General features: G+C 37.0%; 1 protein-coding gene across 4 annotated transcripts in view; it reads right to left on the bottom strand.

The window, feature by feature from the left end:
- The window catches only part of SEC24B (SEC24 homolog B, COPII coat complex component), a 101,568-nt gene that overhangs the window by 54,520 nt on the left and 32,841 nt on the right, over positions 1 to 14,207 (bottom strand). For all 4 annotated transcript variants that reach the window (XM_024119325.3, XM_024119324.3, XM_024119327.3 and 1 more), the window contains exon 3: positions 6,375 to 6,548. In XM_024119325.3, coding sequence (XP_023975093.1) covers positions 6,375 to 6,548 — 174 coding nt within the window. The remainder of the gene's footprint in view (positions 1 to 6,374; positions 6,549 to 14,207) is intronic.

Genomic DNA, 14,207 nt, shown 5'->3' with positions numbered 1-14,207 from the left:
CGGCCATGGCTCACGGGCCCAGCCGCTCCGCGGCATGTGGGATCTTCCCGGACCGGGGCACGAACCGGTGTCCCCTACATCGGCAGGCGCAGGCGGACTCTCAACCACTGCGCCACCAGGGAAGCCCAATTCATATTTAAATGCCCTGCTCTAGGTTGTATACAGCACACTTCGAAATGTCCTGGGGTACCTCCCACCCCTGCCACCACCACCAAACAAGGAAGGAATGCCACACCCCCAATTCATTCTGTCTTAAGCAGAGCTTCCAAGGTATGAATCTAGAAAACCAAGAGGTGGGATGCTATTTCACAGACTGAATGACATGATGAAGAGCCTGTTACTGAAAGGGCCCCAATATTTTAAAAAAGACATTCTGTTTAAACTACATATCATTAAAGTACCTTCAGGCCAAATTCTCCAGGAGAGTTGGAGTTGCTTAATAAAAGGCATCTTTACTGTTCCCTAGATACAGTTACACTGGGAATAAATAAAACTAGTCTTAAGAGAAAACAAATCACTTGTGGAGGTTAGCTTTTTTAAATTCAAGAGTTCAGACTTTTGAGCAACTGTTACCTTTCCTAATCTGGGCTTCTAACTAGGTACACACACTAGAAGACTTTGCAAGGGTTCCCACGAAAGAAGGGTTTTAAGGGAATCACTCTCCACAGTACTCTCTTTCCTACATGTTATCCACCTAAGAAAGTACCTGTGTTAAGAACAGACCTTTTTCTCACTTTACAAAGGAAACACATTACCTTAACTTATCCTAAATCTTACTAGGAAAACTTCCTCCTTCTTTAAATGATTTATCAAGGCTCTCTAAATCTACAGACTATCTTTTACCTTGCCATACATGCTGCAGTTAAAAATGAAACATGTTAGAAATAGGGTTGGCTTTATTAATTCAGAAATAGTGAAAAGTAGGGTGGTGGCAGTAATGATAAATTTATTTAATGATTCTGCATGTGTGAAGGCCCCAACCACTACTGCCAAAGAATCCATTGCTTTTGAAAGAGTCACATGAGAACAAAGCAAAAACAGTAAGAAATACTGAACAGACAAGCAGCAGGACATTATGGATAACGATGGGGTCTCTGGGTTCAATTCCAGGTAATACCACTTACTAGCTGTGTGTCCTTGGGCAAAATTACTAACCTCTCTGTTCTTCATTTATATCATCTGTAAGGTAGGGTAATAACTACCTCAAACAGCTGCTGGGAGGATTAAATGAATTAATATATTTTAAATCTTATTAGAATGGTGCCTGAAATACAGTAAATACTATACAAGTATTTACTACTATTACTATTGAACTTTAAAAACATGTTTTTGTATATATTTAATTAAAAACAATTATTTTCAACTATTCTTAATACTTATCCCTAGGGCAAGTCATTAGTTAGAAAAAGAACCTTCTACCAACCTGAATAATATTCTTAGTAATGTTAGTTCTTTTAAAAATAAGTAGAACATTTTCTAAGACTACCAGTCTTTTTCAAGAGACACTGGATAAAACTCATAGGTAAAAATGCTACATGTTTCTTTCAGAAGCTATGAGATGTTCAGATGTAAAGTACTTTACAACCTATTTTATCATAAAATATTTATAATGGTTATAATCATTTCATATCCCCTTATACTTTATACAGTACTTAATGCTTTCTACCTCCTTTTAACCAAAAAAAGCAAAAAACAAATTTACTAGCAGGTAAACCTATTAGTACTTAGTAGTATATATATATATATATATATATATATATATATATATATGTATGTATGTATATATATATAAAATAAAATACATGGGAACATTTTTATCATGATGTATGATGAAATTAAGAGTTATTTCTAATTTTTATGCTTGATTCCTATTTAAATACTAAAAAAAGCCAAATAACAGAGTTTGATACACACTATGCATACATTTACCACAGGAATACAATGCTTTTTAATATAATCCTTGCTTCACAAATAGCCTAATATTAGGTACATATTACAATGCTTTATTTCAAATTTGGCAATGAGAAACAGCATATTGACTCACTGCCTAGTTTCTATAAACTATACTATAAAAAAGAATAATCTTTGACATTTAAATTTGATTGCTCTTAGTAATTTGGCTTAGGAGATGTAGGATGCAATTTATTTCTCAGCGGAGTTTATGATACCCCTTGAAACTTCAGGAACACATTTCTTTGAATTCAAAAATTAAATCAGGCTTTTTGACAAAGAATAAAATTTGTGTCACTGGTTTGAAAATGAGGACTGCCTTTGCCAATTAGGTTATATGGAGATGCCATCCGTGAGATAAATGACTTACATCACAGCTTGAAGTTTTTGATAAAAATATATTAAAGTATGTGATATTATACTGGCAATGATATAATAAAATTCATAATATTTTGAATAATTGCTAACTCAGTAAAACAATCACTGGGTTTGGAAGCAGAAGATCTGCACTGGGTCTTTGTATCCCTTTTGGGAACTTCTATGTCTTTGGGCAAAACACCTAACCTCTCTAAACCTCAGTTTCCTCATCTGTAAGATAAAGGTGAAATATGATATGTCTGCTTCACATGATGATCAAGTGAGATAATAAAACTTAAAGGTATTTTATAATTGTAAACTGCTACATGAAATAATGCTACCAACTATCTACAATCTGGAAAATAAAATTCAACCAACAACAATAAAAATTTCTCACATGTAACTCAGAAGGTTAAAAAACTTTATAGAACAATATTGCTTTAATAAAACCCTTCCAATACCATTCCTATCTACTTTACATGAACGAAGTTTCTCAGTAATTATATATATGCAAATAAAAACTACGAATGAAATTTTTCTAAAGTTTATCTTATTCTAATAATGAATCATATGCAATTCACGTACAGAAAGCTATGGTGGGACGGAGGGAAAGCCATTTATCTCAATGAAAGAGGTATTTCCAATAAAAATGTACTTTCCATTAAAAAAAAATACCAAAATTCACAATGTTTATGTTGTTTTGACCCACTAGATACTGACAATAATTGTATTGATAGAATAATCCAGAAGAAAAAATTTTAATGTTTAGACACTTATGGTTATAGACAATATTTTAAAATTTCAATTATATATAATGTTATTGTAGCAGAAAAGCATGATAGAGTGATAAAAGAGTTTCTAGCTTAAGAATATATTATATTATTACTACATTCAAGGGAAACATTCAAGGGATGTTAAGAAGAAAAAGGAAAAATGTAAACTTTCTAAATGTTAAAGAAGGGCTAATTTCACTTTCTTTTTTTTTAATCTTTTGGCCTCACTGCACGGCATGTGGGATCTTAACTCCCTGACCAGGGATCAAACCTGCAGCCCCTGCACTGGAAGCACAGAATCTTAACCACTGGACCGCCAGGGAAGTCCCTTCACTATCTTTTAAAGGATGACAGGCTTCATTCCAGTGGATACACAGAAAAACATAACATCTTTTTTTTAAAAGTCAACATACGCAGTATGTTGAAAATTATATAACTGCAAGTATTTAAACTTTTGGTGAAAAATTTTAGATGTCAATCTAAAAATGTTCAAGTAGTTACAGTTTTTTCAAAAAATTTTTAGGAGATATGCAAGCAAAAATTTGAAGCCTCTCCTGTAAAAACCAGTAAAAAATGCTGAGAGAATAGCTCAGAAAGGGTGTCTTTGAAGCTGGGAATGTCAACTGAAAAAAAAAAAGCACAAACCTAAAAGTTGAGAACTGTGTTATTTGGTAGACCTTCTGAGGACTTCAAGCTAGGAAGACAGCCTCTCAGACAGATCTGAGGAATGGCTCCGAAGAGGTAAGGGAGGAGCTGGGACATACAGAGGTTTTTGCAACAAAGACCAGGGAGTCGGAATATCAAAAGATGACCATTAATTAAAGAAAACCAGGTATCTCAAGTCAATGAACTTAGCACTCTTCTGTGTATGGGAAGATGCAAGAGCCTGGGCTCACTGAAATTATTCCTTTCATAGGTACCATGGCTCTCTAGGGCGGTGTCCTGTTCTTTCCTATCCTGAGTCCCCTCGGGTGCACTGCTGCGGGGTTGGCTGCAGTGGCTCAGGGCTCCGCAGTTTGTCTCCATCCTGAGTTCCCTCGGGGCTCACCGCTGGCGGCAGCTTTGTAGTGGCTTGGTGGCTCAACATTCTTTGCTTTACGGCAGGCAACACTCTTCATTCACAGGAGAAAAAGACTAACCTCTTTTAAGTATCAATACTTTCGTAGTCTTATAGCCGTACCCTGCACACAAGGGGCGACAGTCCTGTAAACTACAGTTTGCACAACGTACATGGGGCCATAACTCATACACATCTCTGTGTGTATCCAGAGCTACCCAAAAGCAATGAGACCACTAAGTGACCAATCTCCTACTTCAGAAAACGGAACAATAAAAGCTCCAATTCAAAGGTCTCTAGCATTATCTTTCCTGTTACTATTCAAGGAGTTTACCTTAGGGAAATCAAGAGTTTAACAGCCAACAAAAACAATAATTCAGCCTCATTTATAGAAGAGCACAAAATAGAAAAGATTGAGTTGAAAATCTTTCACTCTGGGGACTTCCCCGGCGGTCCAACGGTTAAGATGCTGTGCTTCCACTGCAGGGGGCACGTGTTCAATCCCTGGTCAGGGAACTAAGATCCCACATGCTGTGTGGTGTGGCCAAAAAAAGAAAGAAAAAAAGAAAAATCTTTCACTCTGCTATTTACTAATTTATAATCTTGGGCAAGTTACCTAATCTTTGTGAATGTCACTTTTCTCACCTGTAAAACCAGGATAATGTCTACCTAGTAGAATTGGTAAGGGGATTAAATGAGATAATAAATATGAAGTATCTGGCACATTGTAACTGCTCGATAAACGATAGTTCCTTCTCTTTTCAAATCTATCTTATTAGTAAGAAAAAGGAAACATAATAATTATAATTATTTAGTGGGAAAGTGGTTTACAAAATGATACAGTAAGATGATAGGATGGTATTTAAACTAAAATGGTCAAAAGAAAAATATAATAGGAAAAAATAAATTAGCGGGGGCAATGTAAAGGGCCAAAACAAGCAGCATATATATCTCAACATCTGGAAGGTAATCATCAATGTAGAGGAAAGACATCACTCATTTAGTGAGGGCTCCTATGTACCCCTTAGTTTCTTCTACTCATGACAAGTAAAACTTTCCTACCAGCCCCTCACTTTGAAAGTAAATGCTTATAATAACTAGATTCTATTCCTAATACACCCACTGGCTTGTTGGGAATCAGTGGACACTCTCTGGTGCTGCAGTTGGTTTTCCTAAAAAAAAAAAACAAATAAGGAAATCTATAATGTATAATCTGATCAAAGGATAGAAAAGCCTCTGGTGACCACAGGAACACTCAGCAGATATAAGCAGTGAGATCAGCTGATCAGTGAGATCAGCCTAAGGATTTATGTTGCTTTTTCCAAGTCTCAGAACATAAGAGAGTTCTTCATACTCAAGGTGAGGGGCCGTCACTACATAGTGAATATAGTCCCTAAAATATTACTAATAATTGTGCTGGAAATACAAACCACATATTCCTAAAAACAGTTATCTCTCATCATATGAAAAATATAGTATATTAACCTGAAACATCAATAGATTTGGAATTTTAGCCAGACAGAAAACAATCAAGAATACAACCAAAAGAAAAGGCAATGTGGGGAAATGGTCAAAACAACACATTTTAGTCACCTGTCACTTATTTAACACACAGAGAATATTAAACAAGCAAACAAATAAACCACATTGTTTGTCAATGATGCAAGAGTGTGGCTTACAATTTCATTTTCATCCTCTCATTCTCAAAATTGGGTCAAAAGTTACTTTCCATTAATAATAATGACAAGCAAAGAAATCATCAAATAGGATATGGAAATTCACAAAACAAGGAAATCTTGGGTGTTTCATCCTAAAAGAAACTATAATAACCTTTACAAAATAGAAAACAAATGGCCCATAATGGAGGGATGGAGTAGTAAATTATAATACAATGACACAACGAATTAGCCATGCCTATAAAACTGTACAGAGATATATGAAGAACTGCATAATTTAATAAACGTAAAAGCAAAATACAAAATGGTATGTAAACTATGATTGCAATTATATAAAATACATAACAGATTTAACAAAATTCTATAACATAATTATATAAAATCATAAACAGAGACTGGAATATATTAAAAAATGGTGTTTGAAATGAGGTTATAAATTACTTCTTCTCATATTTTCCATAAATTAAGCTTAATCAGTTGACTTTTTAAAATCAGCTATGTGAATTACTGTGTGCGTATATATATGTACGATACATACAGTGTAACAAATTTTTCAAATACCTTTCTGCTGTAATAGCTCTGACGGCCGTGTAACTGAAGCCAAAGGCTCAACTGGGCGACTTGCAGCAGGAGGCGTTCTTGTTGACGAGGCTCCTGACAAGACAGCGGATACTACTGGGCTGGACTTGGGAGGCTGAACATTTTGCATTACAGAACAGGACAAAGTATCTGCAACTGAAGACAAGAAACTATTTCATCCACAGCAGTAAGCGTGAAATATATTAAAATACTAACAAAATACAGCTAATCTGAAGTTCTTGTAAGAAACTTCAGCAGCATCACATTTATCTACTATATCTATATCTACAAAATAAGGGGTCCGAAGAAATGATTTTCAAAAAAACTAAAAATTTATTCACTAAATGTTTTTAAAAGTCTTTAATGGCAATTTTCCTAAAACATTTCACAAGCTTCCATACCTTCTTAAACAAAATGAACCCCAAACAGCTTTTCTTTACTAACTAATGATCACTATTATTAATACTAACTATTGCACTGTGCAATGGTACCTCCGATAGATAAGATGGACAGAGGTTATTTGCTTCTGCAGTAATGTGATTCATGAATTATACAGATGTTTCTAGTATTAGCTCAGATCCCATTTTGTATTGTAAACTGCCACTTCTCATTTGCTGTTTCTAATCAGATACCATATCTCACAAGTAACTAAGTAAGGGCCTGACAGTAACATTAGGTTGGACTTCTGGAATAAAGTACATGTGATTCATAGTTGGCCTTTCTGATAGCTCAAACTTCCTGACCTACAGGATCATCTTCAGCCAACCAAGAGATAACTGAAAAACCTATGATGACAATGTAAGTGTCCACTGATGGATGAATGGACTTTAAAAATGTGGTGTACATACATACATATATATGTATGTATGTATGTGTACACATATATCAATACATGCATGTGTGTAGGTGTATATATACAGACATACATACAATGGATGACGGATAAAGAAAATGTGGAAATAAAGAAAACACACACACACAATGGAATATCATTCAGCCATAAAAGAGAAGGAAATCCTGCCATGTGACAACATGAATGGACTTTCAGGTTATTACGCTAATTGAGATAAATCAGACAAAGACAAATAATGCATGGTGTAATTTATATATGGAATCTAAAAAAGCCGAACTCACAGAAATAGAAAGTTTTGGTTGCCAGAAGCAGGGAAGCGGGGGAAATAGGGAGATATTGGTCAAAGAGTACAAACTCTCAGTTATAAGATGAGTAGGCTCTGGAGCTCTAATGTATAGCACGGTGACTACAGTTAACAATACTGTTATTATACACTTGGAAGCTGTTCAGACAGTAGATATTAAATATTCTCACCATATACACAAAAATGGTAATTATGAGAGATGATGGATGTATTAACTAACCCTACTGTGGTAATCATTTTGCAATAAATATGTATATCAAATCATCATGTTGCACATCTTAAACTTACACAATAGTATACATACACATACAGACATGTACGTATGTGTATATACGTATGACATGTTCATATATATATATGAACAAAGTTAGGTCTAAGACCAAAATAAATGCAAGAATATAGTGACAGAACAAAATGTGATACATTTCCCAATAGTGTACAAATGATATAAATATGAGAATGGAGAAAGAAGGTGGAAGATAGTCTAAATACGTTAATTGCCCCATCATTTTTAGGAAGGACAAACACCATTGTGAGAGACTGAAAACACAGTCACAATATTTTGCAGTTCCTCTCACTGAGAAGTGGAATCTATTTTCCCACTCCCTGAACTGAGGCTAAACTTTCAACTAGCTTTAATCAACAGAATGTGGCAGAAGTAATGGTGTACAAGTCCAAGACCTCAAGTCTCAAGAGGTACTACAGCTTATGCCTTTCTGCTCTTGAAATGCTGCCCTGAGACCATCACGTAAGGCAGCAGTCCCCAACCTTTTGGCACCAGGGACCGGTTTCGTGGAAGACAATTCTTCCAAGGCCTTGGGTGACGGGGGAATGGTTCAGGTGGTAATGCAAGCAATGGGGAGTGGCGGGGAGCCACAGATGAAGCTTCGCTCGCTTGCCTGCCGCTCTCCTCCTGCTGTGTGGCCCGGTTCCTAACAGGCCACGGACCAGTACCAGTACGCAGCCCGGGAGGTTGGGGACCCCTGACATAAGGAAGCTAATCTAATCACATGGAGAAAAACCTAGGTGCCCCACTGAACGGTGTGCACCAACTGCTAGACATATGAGTGAAGTCTACGATCCTCCAGCCCAGCCAACTCTCCAGCTAAATGAAGTCACATGAGTCCAAGAAAACCGGCAGAGGAACCGTCCAAACAACCCACAGAACTATGAAAAATAATAAATAATTTTTGTTTTAAATCAGCATTAGATAACTGGTGAAATCATTAAAAATGCTAAAGTAACAGAGCGATGAATATATTTAACAGTACAAAGTAAAAATTAAGATATAATCACCTAAAATTGAGTGATAAAAAAAGGAAAGGGGTGTGGAAGACAGAGTAAATATACTAACTTTACCTTTGTTCATAATAAGAAACTAAAAGACACTGTCTAAAAATATAGAAGATATTTCTGCCTCTGGTAATGATGATCTAGGTAATTAGGATCAAACCTTCTACTAAAGGTAACTTCTAAAACTATACTTAAAAAGATCTTCTTAAAATAATCAAAGATCTAACATGATATTAATGAATCTCTGGGTGAAAATCTGTAAGAAATTGAAAACTCAGAGAAATAAGCCTAACACTCAGAGCGGCTTTCACCCTGTGGTTATCCGTTGCAAACCTGATCTGCTGTTTTCGGTAGCCTTGCAGAGCATGGGAAACAAGCCACCTCCCACAGCACACCCAAGATGGGGCACCTGATTCAGCATCCCATACCTCCACTTTCAGGATAGTATCTGAAGGCTTATAACCTCGGGCTAAGGATGAACCAGGAAACTAAGCCTTACAAAAAGCCAGCAGCTTTGATTCAGAACATCTGCACAGTCCAGTATAGCTAGACACTTGGACTTGGATGAATGTGATCACAGGCTGGTAGTACCTGGAGGAAACTGGCAGAAGGAAATATAAATCCTCTCTGGAGAACAATTCCATCATCCTAGGCCTCAAATTATTCCCACAAGTAATTTTTCAAAAACAATTCCAAGCACAAAGTCAAAGATAAGTAGTTCAGGTTTGAACACGGCCCTCTGTGTTCTCCAGTCTCCAGCCTGATACATGGCAACACCCTCCTTACAGTCCTTCAACAGTCTGCCAGTGCTTGAGGGTGAAGACAAAACATCTTACCCTGAAAACTTCTTAACATGGTCAACGAGGCCCTGAATGATCCTGAGTTCCCAGCCTCCTCCTGGCCCATGGTTCTCCTCTAGCTTCACTGGTCTTTCAGTCCCTTGAACTTGCCATGCTCTCTCCCATTAAAGGGGAATACACTTGCTCCCCCTTAGATGTAATAAACTTTTTTCTTTAATAAAATAATTGATACAAATAAAAAGTGATACATATATGTGTATGTATTTATAAAATCATAATAAAAAATACCCATGAACTCAGCATCCAACTGTGAAAATAAAACATTTCCAATACCGTTGAAGCTCTTGGTGTACTCCTCATGGAAAGTATTCCCTTGCCTCCCTTCTGAACTGTGTTCCTTATTCTCTTGCTTTTGTTATTAGTTTACCACACAAATAAGTATCCCTAAACATTATTTTTGCTTGTTTTTTAACTTTATAACAATAGCATACTGCATATATTCTTCCATGAATCCTGTTACATTTCTGGGATTCATTTGTGTTAATGAGTATAGCTCTATTTCATCATTTTCACTGCTGGTCAGTAGCCCACTGGAAGGATGTACTTTATCCGTTCTATCATAAAGGGACTTTAGGGTTCTAATTTTTTGTCTTCACATACAGTACTACAGGAATATTCATGAACATGTCCCTGGTACACATGTGCTAGTTTCTCTGGGGTGGCGCTTCTCAATGTGTGTGCCACAGCTCAAAAGTGTGTATGTAGTTGTACAGCAAGGGATGAGGATCCCCTCAGCCCTGGGGGGCCTGTGGGAAGTGAGTTCCTTGGCCTGGGGAACAGACTAGACCCTTTAGCTCAGAATCCCCCCCCATAATGTTATTTTCTACAAGTACTACACATCTAAAACAGGAAGTGGTGCTGCAGGGCCCTCTTATTCAAAGTGTACTCTATGGACTAGCAACACTTTATACAGAAACTTAATAAAATCCTTAGGCCAGGCAATACTAGACCTGGTGAATCAGAACCTCCATTTCAACAAGGCCCCAGGTGATTCATACTCACAAAGTATGAGAAGGACTTCTCTAGAATACACAGAAGTGAGATAGCTGTGTTTTAGGGTGTGGTTACCTTCAATCCCACTAACGCCAAATTTTCCTAAAATGCTGAACCAACAGGTCCTTCTACTAACACTGTCTAAGATTTTCCTGTTATTCCACATCCTTGCCATCCCTGGGTATAGTCGGTCTTTCAAAGGTTTACCATCCTGCCGCTAGGTATAAGTAGCTATCCCATTCTAGTTTTAAGCTGCTTTTCCCTGATTATTAATGAGACTGAGTATGTTTTCCTTTCATCTGTGAAATGCCTGTTCATGTATTTTTTTCTTGGGTTGCTGGTCTTCTCCTTATCGATCTTATGTGTTATTTGTATATTCAGGATAAAATACTATAAAAATTTTTTTTCTCCCGTTTCATGGCTTGTCTTTTTGTTTTCTTTATGTTGCCTTTCAATGAAAAAAAGTTCTTAATTAGATGATAGTAAACCTTATCATGCTTATTCTTTATGGCTAGCTAGCATTGCGTGTGGTGTCCTTAAGAAATCTTTCCCAACTCCAAGGTTCTTCCATATTTTCTCTGAAAAGTTTTAAAGTTTTGCCTTTTTGCATTTAAATATTTATTTTATCTGTAATTTATTTTATACATGGAGAATTCATTCTTCAGATTGCAGCTCACATATCAGAGATCAGGGAAAACTTCCTGAGTACTCTATACCTAGAGCACTCTCACCAAGCACCATACATCTCTGCTTCACGATACTTAAATAACAGCAGCAATTTTACATTTATTTGTGTTTATTTGGATAATGTTTGCCTCCCCAAGAAGATTACAAACTTCATGAAGATAAGGATCAAGTCTTTTTACTTGCTATTTTATCTCCCAGAACTAAAATAAACACCTGTCACATAGCTGGCTTTCAAGTATTTGTCAAATAAATGGAGACAAGTTCCACAAATATGAAGGACCACAGAAAAATGCTAGCCAAAAGTCCAAAAACAACAACAACAAAACTACCCCTTTCACAAAGAGAATTTGACAGATGAAACATGGTATACTTTGAGACAGAACCTACAATTCAAAAATAAATCATTTGTCTGTTTATCTATTTATTTATTGGCATTAAGGTAGTTCCCCTGTTAGTTTTTAGTAGCTCCTTAGTAACTGTACATAAACTCTTTTGAAAGTAGGAAGGTTAAGCAAATTCTCAACTAATAGCACCATTACCCATTCAAGTTGTTCAAACTAGAAAATTTAAGTCAACTTTTATTATTCCTTTTCCTTCATAAACCTTATCAATGAATTCTTGAAATCATCTCTTGCCATCTGTCTTCTGTATAAATAAATCTCAACCTATGTCAACATCCTTCATCTAGATAATTGTAGTAATTCCTTCCTAGCTGGTCTTCCTGTCTCCAAGTTCTTCCTCCTCCAGTCCACCTACCACATTGCTCACAGAAGAAAGATCTGAAACACAAATCTGATAGCGTCACCCCCTTGCTTAAAAATTTCTGATGGCTGCTGATTACATATAGGACCAAGCTTATGTTTTTCCTTCAAGTCTCTTCCTCTCACCTTTCCAATGCCATAGCCCAGTAGAACCTGGGAAACTGAGATACAGAAAAGGGACAAGTGATAAAGTCAACTTTTGAAGGAAGTGGTCACAAAGATGGACATCTCATCTTCTGAGCTTGAAGAAGGAGTAAATATAGAAAAATTTACAGGTGGAAGGTATAAAGTTGAGTAAAGATGATAAGGTTCAAAAGTAGCTTTGGAAAAACTGAAGGAGTATGAGTGTGAGGGAGCATAATTATTACTATCTCACAACTCTGCAATCTCATCACAAGTTTCCAAAGCTGAAAATAATCTCTTAACTGTGCTATTTGTACCTCCAATGTAGTTTTCTAACTTACTTCTAACTTGTATTTCTTTATCCAGATAGTCACCTCCTATAGGGATCTATTTTGCTTTTCCTCAGGCACATCACCACCCCGAGATGATAGATGTATATTGACTTATCAGTGGTTATACCTTAGTGTCAGGTGTGTTGTGGATTTTTATATAAGGATTATATAAATATTTATTATTTTTTTATAAGTAGATTTTTAAGTGTTTTTTAATAAAATTGTACTACTCAGTACTATTCTACAATTTGCTGTCAAGATATGATCCTTACTGAAGTTGTATTACTCAGCCAACTTCACCTCAAACTAAGAAAGAGCTTCTGAACCTTGAGAAATTTACCTATAGTGGCAGTTTAAAAAATTTTAATGGTATAATGACACCTTTTAAACACCAGCCAAAATTTCACTCTAAGTTAACAACTAAACATAGCCCCCAAAACATACATCATTGTGTTTTTAATAAAGTAATCTGAAATTCTAGTGCTAAATTGTACTAACATGCTTTTCTAAAATAAAGAGGCAAATGGACTTCCCTGGCTGTGCAGTGGTTAAGAATCCGCCTGCCAATGCAGCAGACATGGGTTCAAGCCCTGGTCTGGGAAGATCCCACATGCCGCAAAGCAACTAAGCCCATGCGCCACAACTACTGAGCCTGTGCTCTAGAGCCCGCGAGCCATAACTATTGAGCCCGTGCACCCTACGGCCCGCGCACCACAACTACTGAGCCCGCATACTGCACAAAGCAACTAAGCCCATGCGCCACAACTACTGAGCCTGTGCTCTAGAGCCCGCGAGCCATAACTATTGAGCCCGTGCACCCTACGGCCCGCGCACCACAACTACTGAGCCCGCATACTGCAACTGCTGAAGCCCGCGTGCCTAGAGCCCATGCTCCGCAACAAGAGAAGCCACTGCAATGAGAAGCCCGCGCACTACAATGAAGGGTAGCCCCTGCTCACCGCAACTAGAGAAAGCCCGAGTGCAGCAATGGAGACCCAACGCAGCCAAATAAATAGAATTTTTAAAAAATAATAAAATATAGGCAAGTGAGATAACATTTACATGTCTCTTTTATTCTATGTTTCTGAATATGAACTCATCAACTGCCTAAAAGTAACAGCATGTATCAATCACTGTGTTTTTGATAATCACTTAAGTCAGGTTTATGCTTTTGGATCTCAACCCTTCACAAATTGCTTAAGAATTTTTACTATACTACCTGAAAATGAAAATAATATAACCAGGTAATAAAAATGCAATCATTCTTGTCAATTACTCAAATATTGATTTTCATACAAAACTATGATTAATACCTAAGATTCTCATTTTAATATGACAATATAATTTAAGAATGTCCAAACCAATTAAATTGCTTGTCTTTCTAGTTAACTTTTTTTTTTTTTTTTTTTTTTTTTTTTTTGCGGTACGCGGGCCTCTCACTGCTGGGGCCTCTCCCGTTGGGGAACACAGGCTCCGGACGCGCGGGCTCAGTGGCCATGGCTCACGGGCCCAGCCGCTCCGGGGCATGTGAGATCTTCCGGAACTGGGGCACGAAACCACGTCCCCTGCATCGGCAGGCGGACTCCCAACCACTGCGCCACCAGGCCAG

The sequence above is a fragment of the Physeter macrocephalus genome, chromosome 7 (genome assembly GCF_002837175.3).
Source record: "Physeter macrocephalus isolate SW-GA chromosome 7, ASM283717v5, whole genome shotgun sequence".
Taxonomy (NCBI): domain Eukaryota; kingdom Metazoa; phylum Chordata; class Mammalia; order Artiodactyla; family Physeteridae; genus Physeter; species Physeter macrocephalus.
The sequence above is the reverse complement of the archived record's forward strand: the minus strand, read 5'-3'. Positions and strand labels throughout refer to the sequence as shown.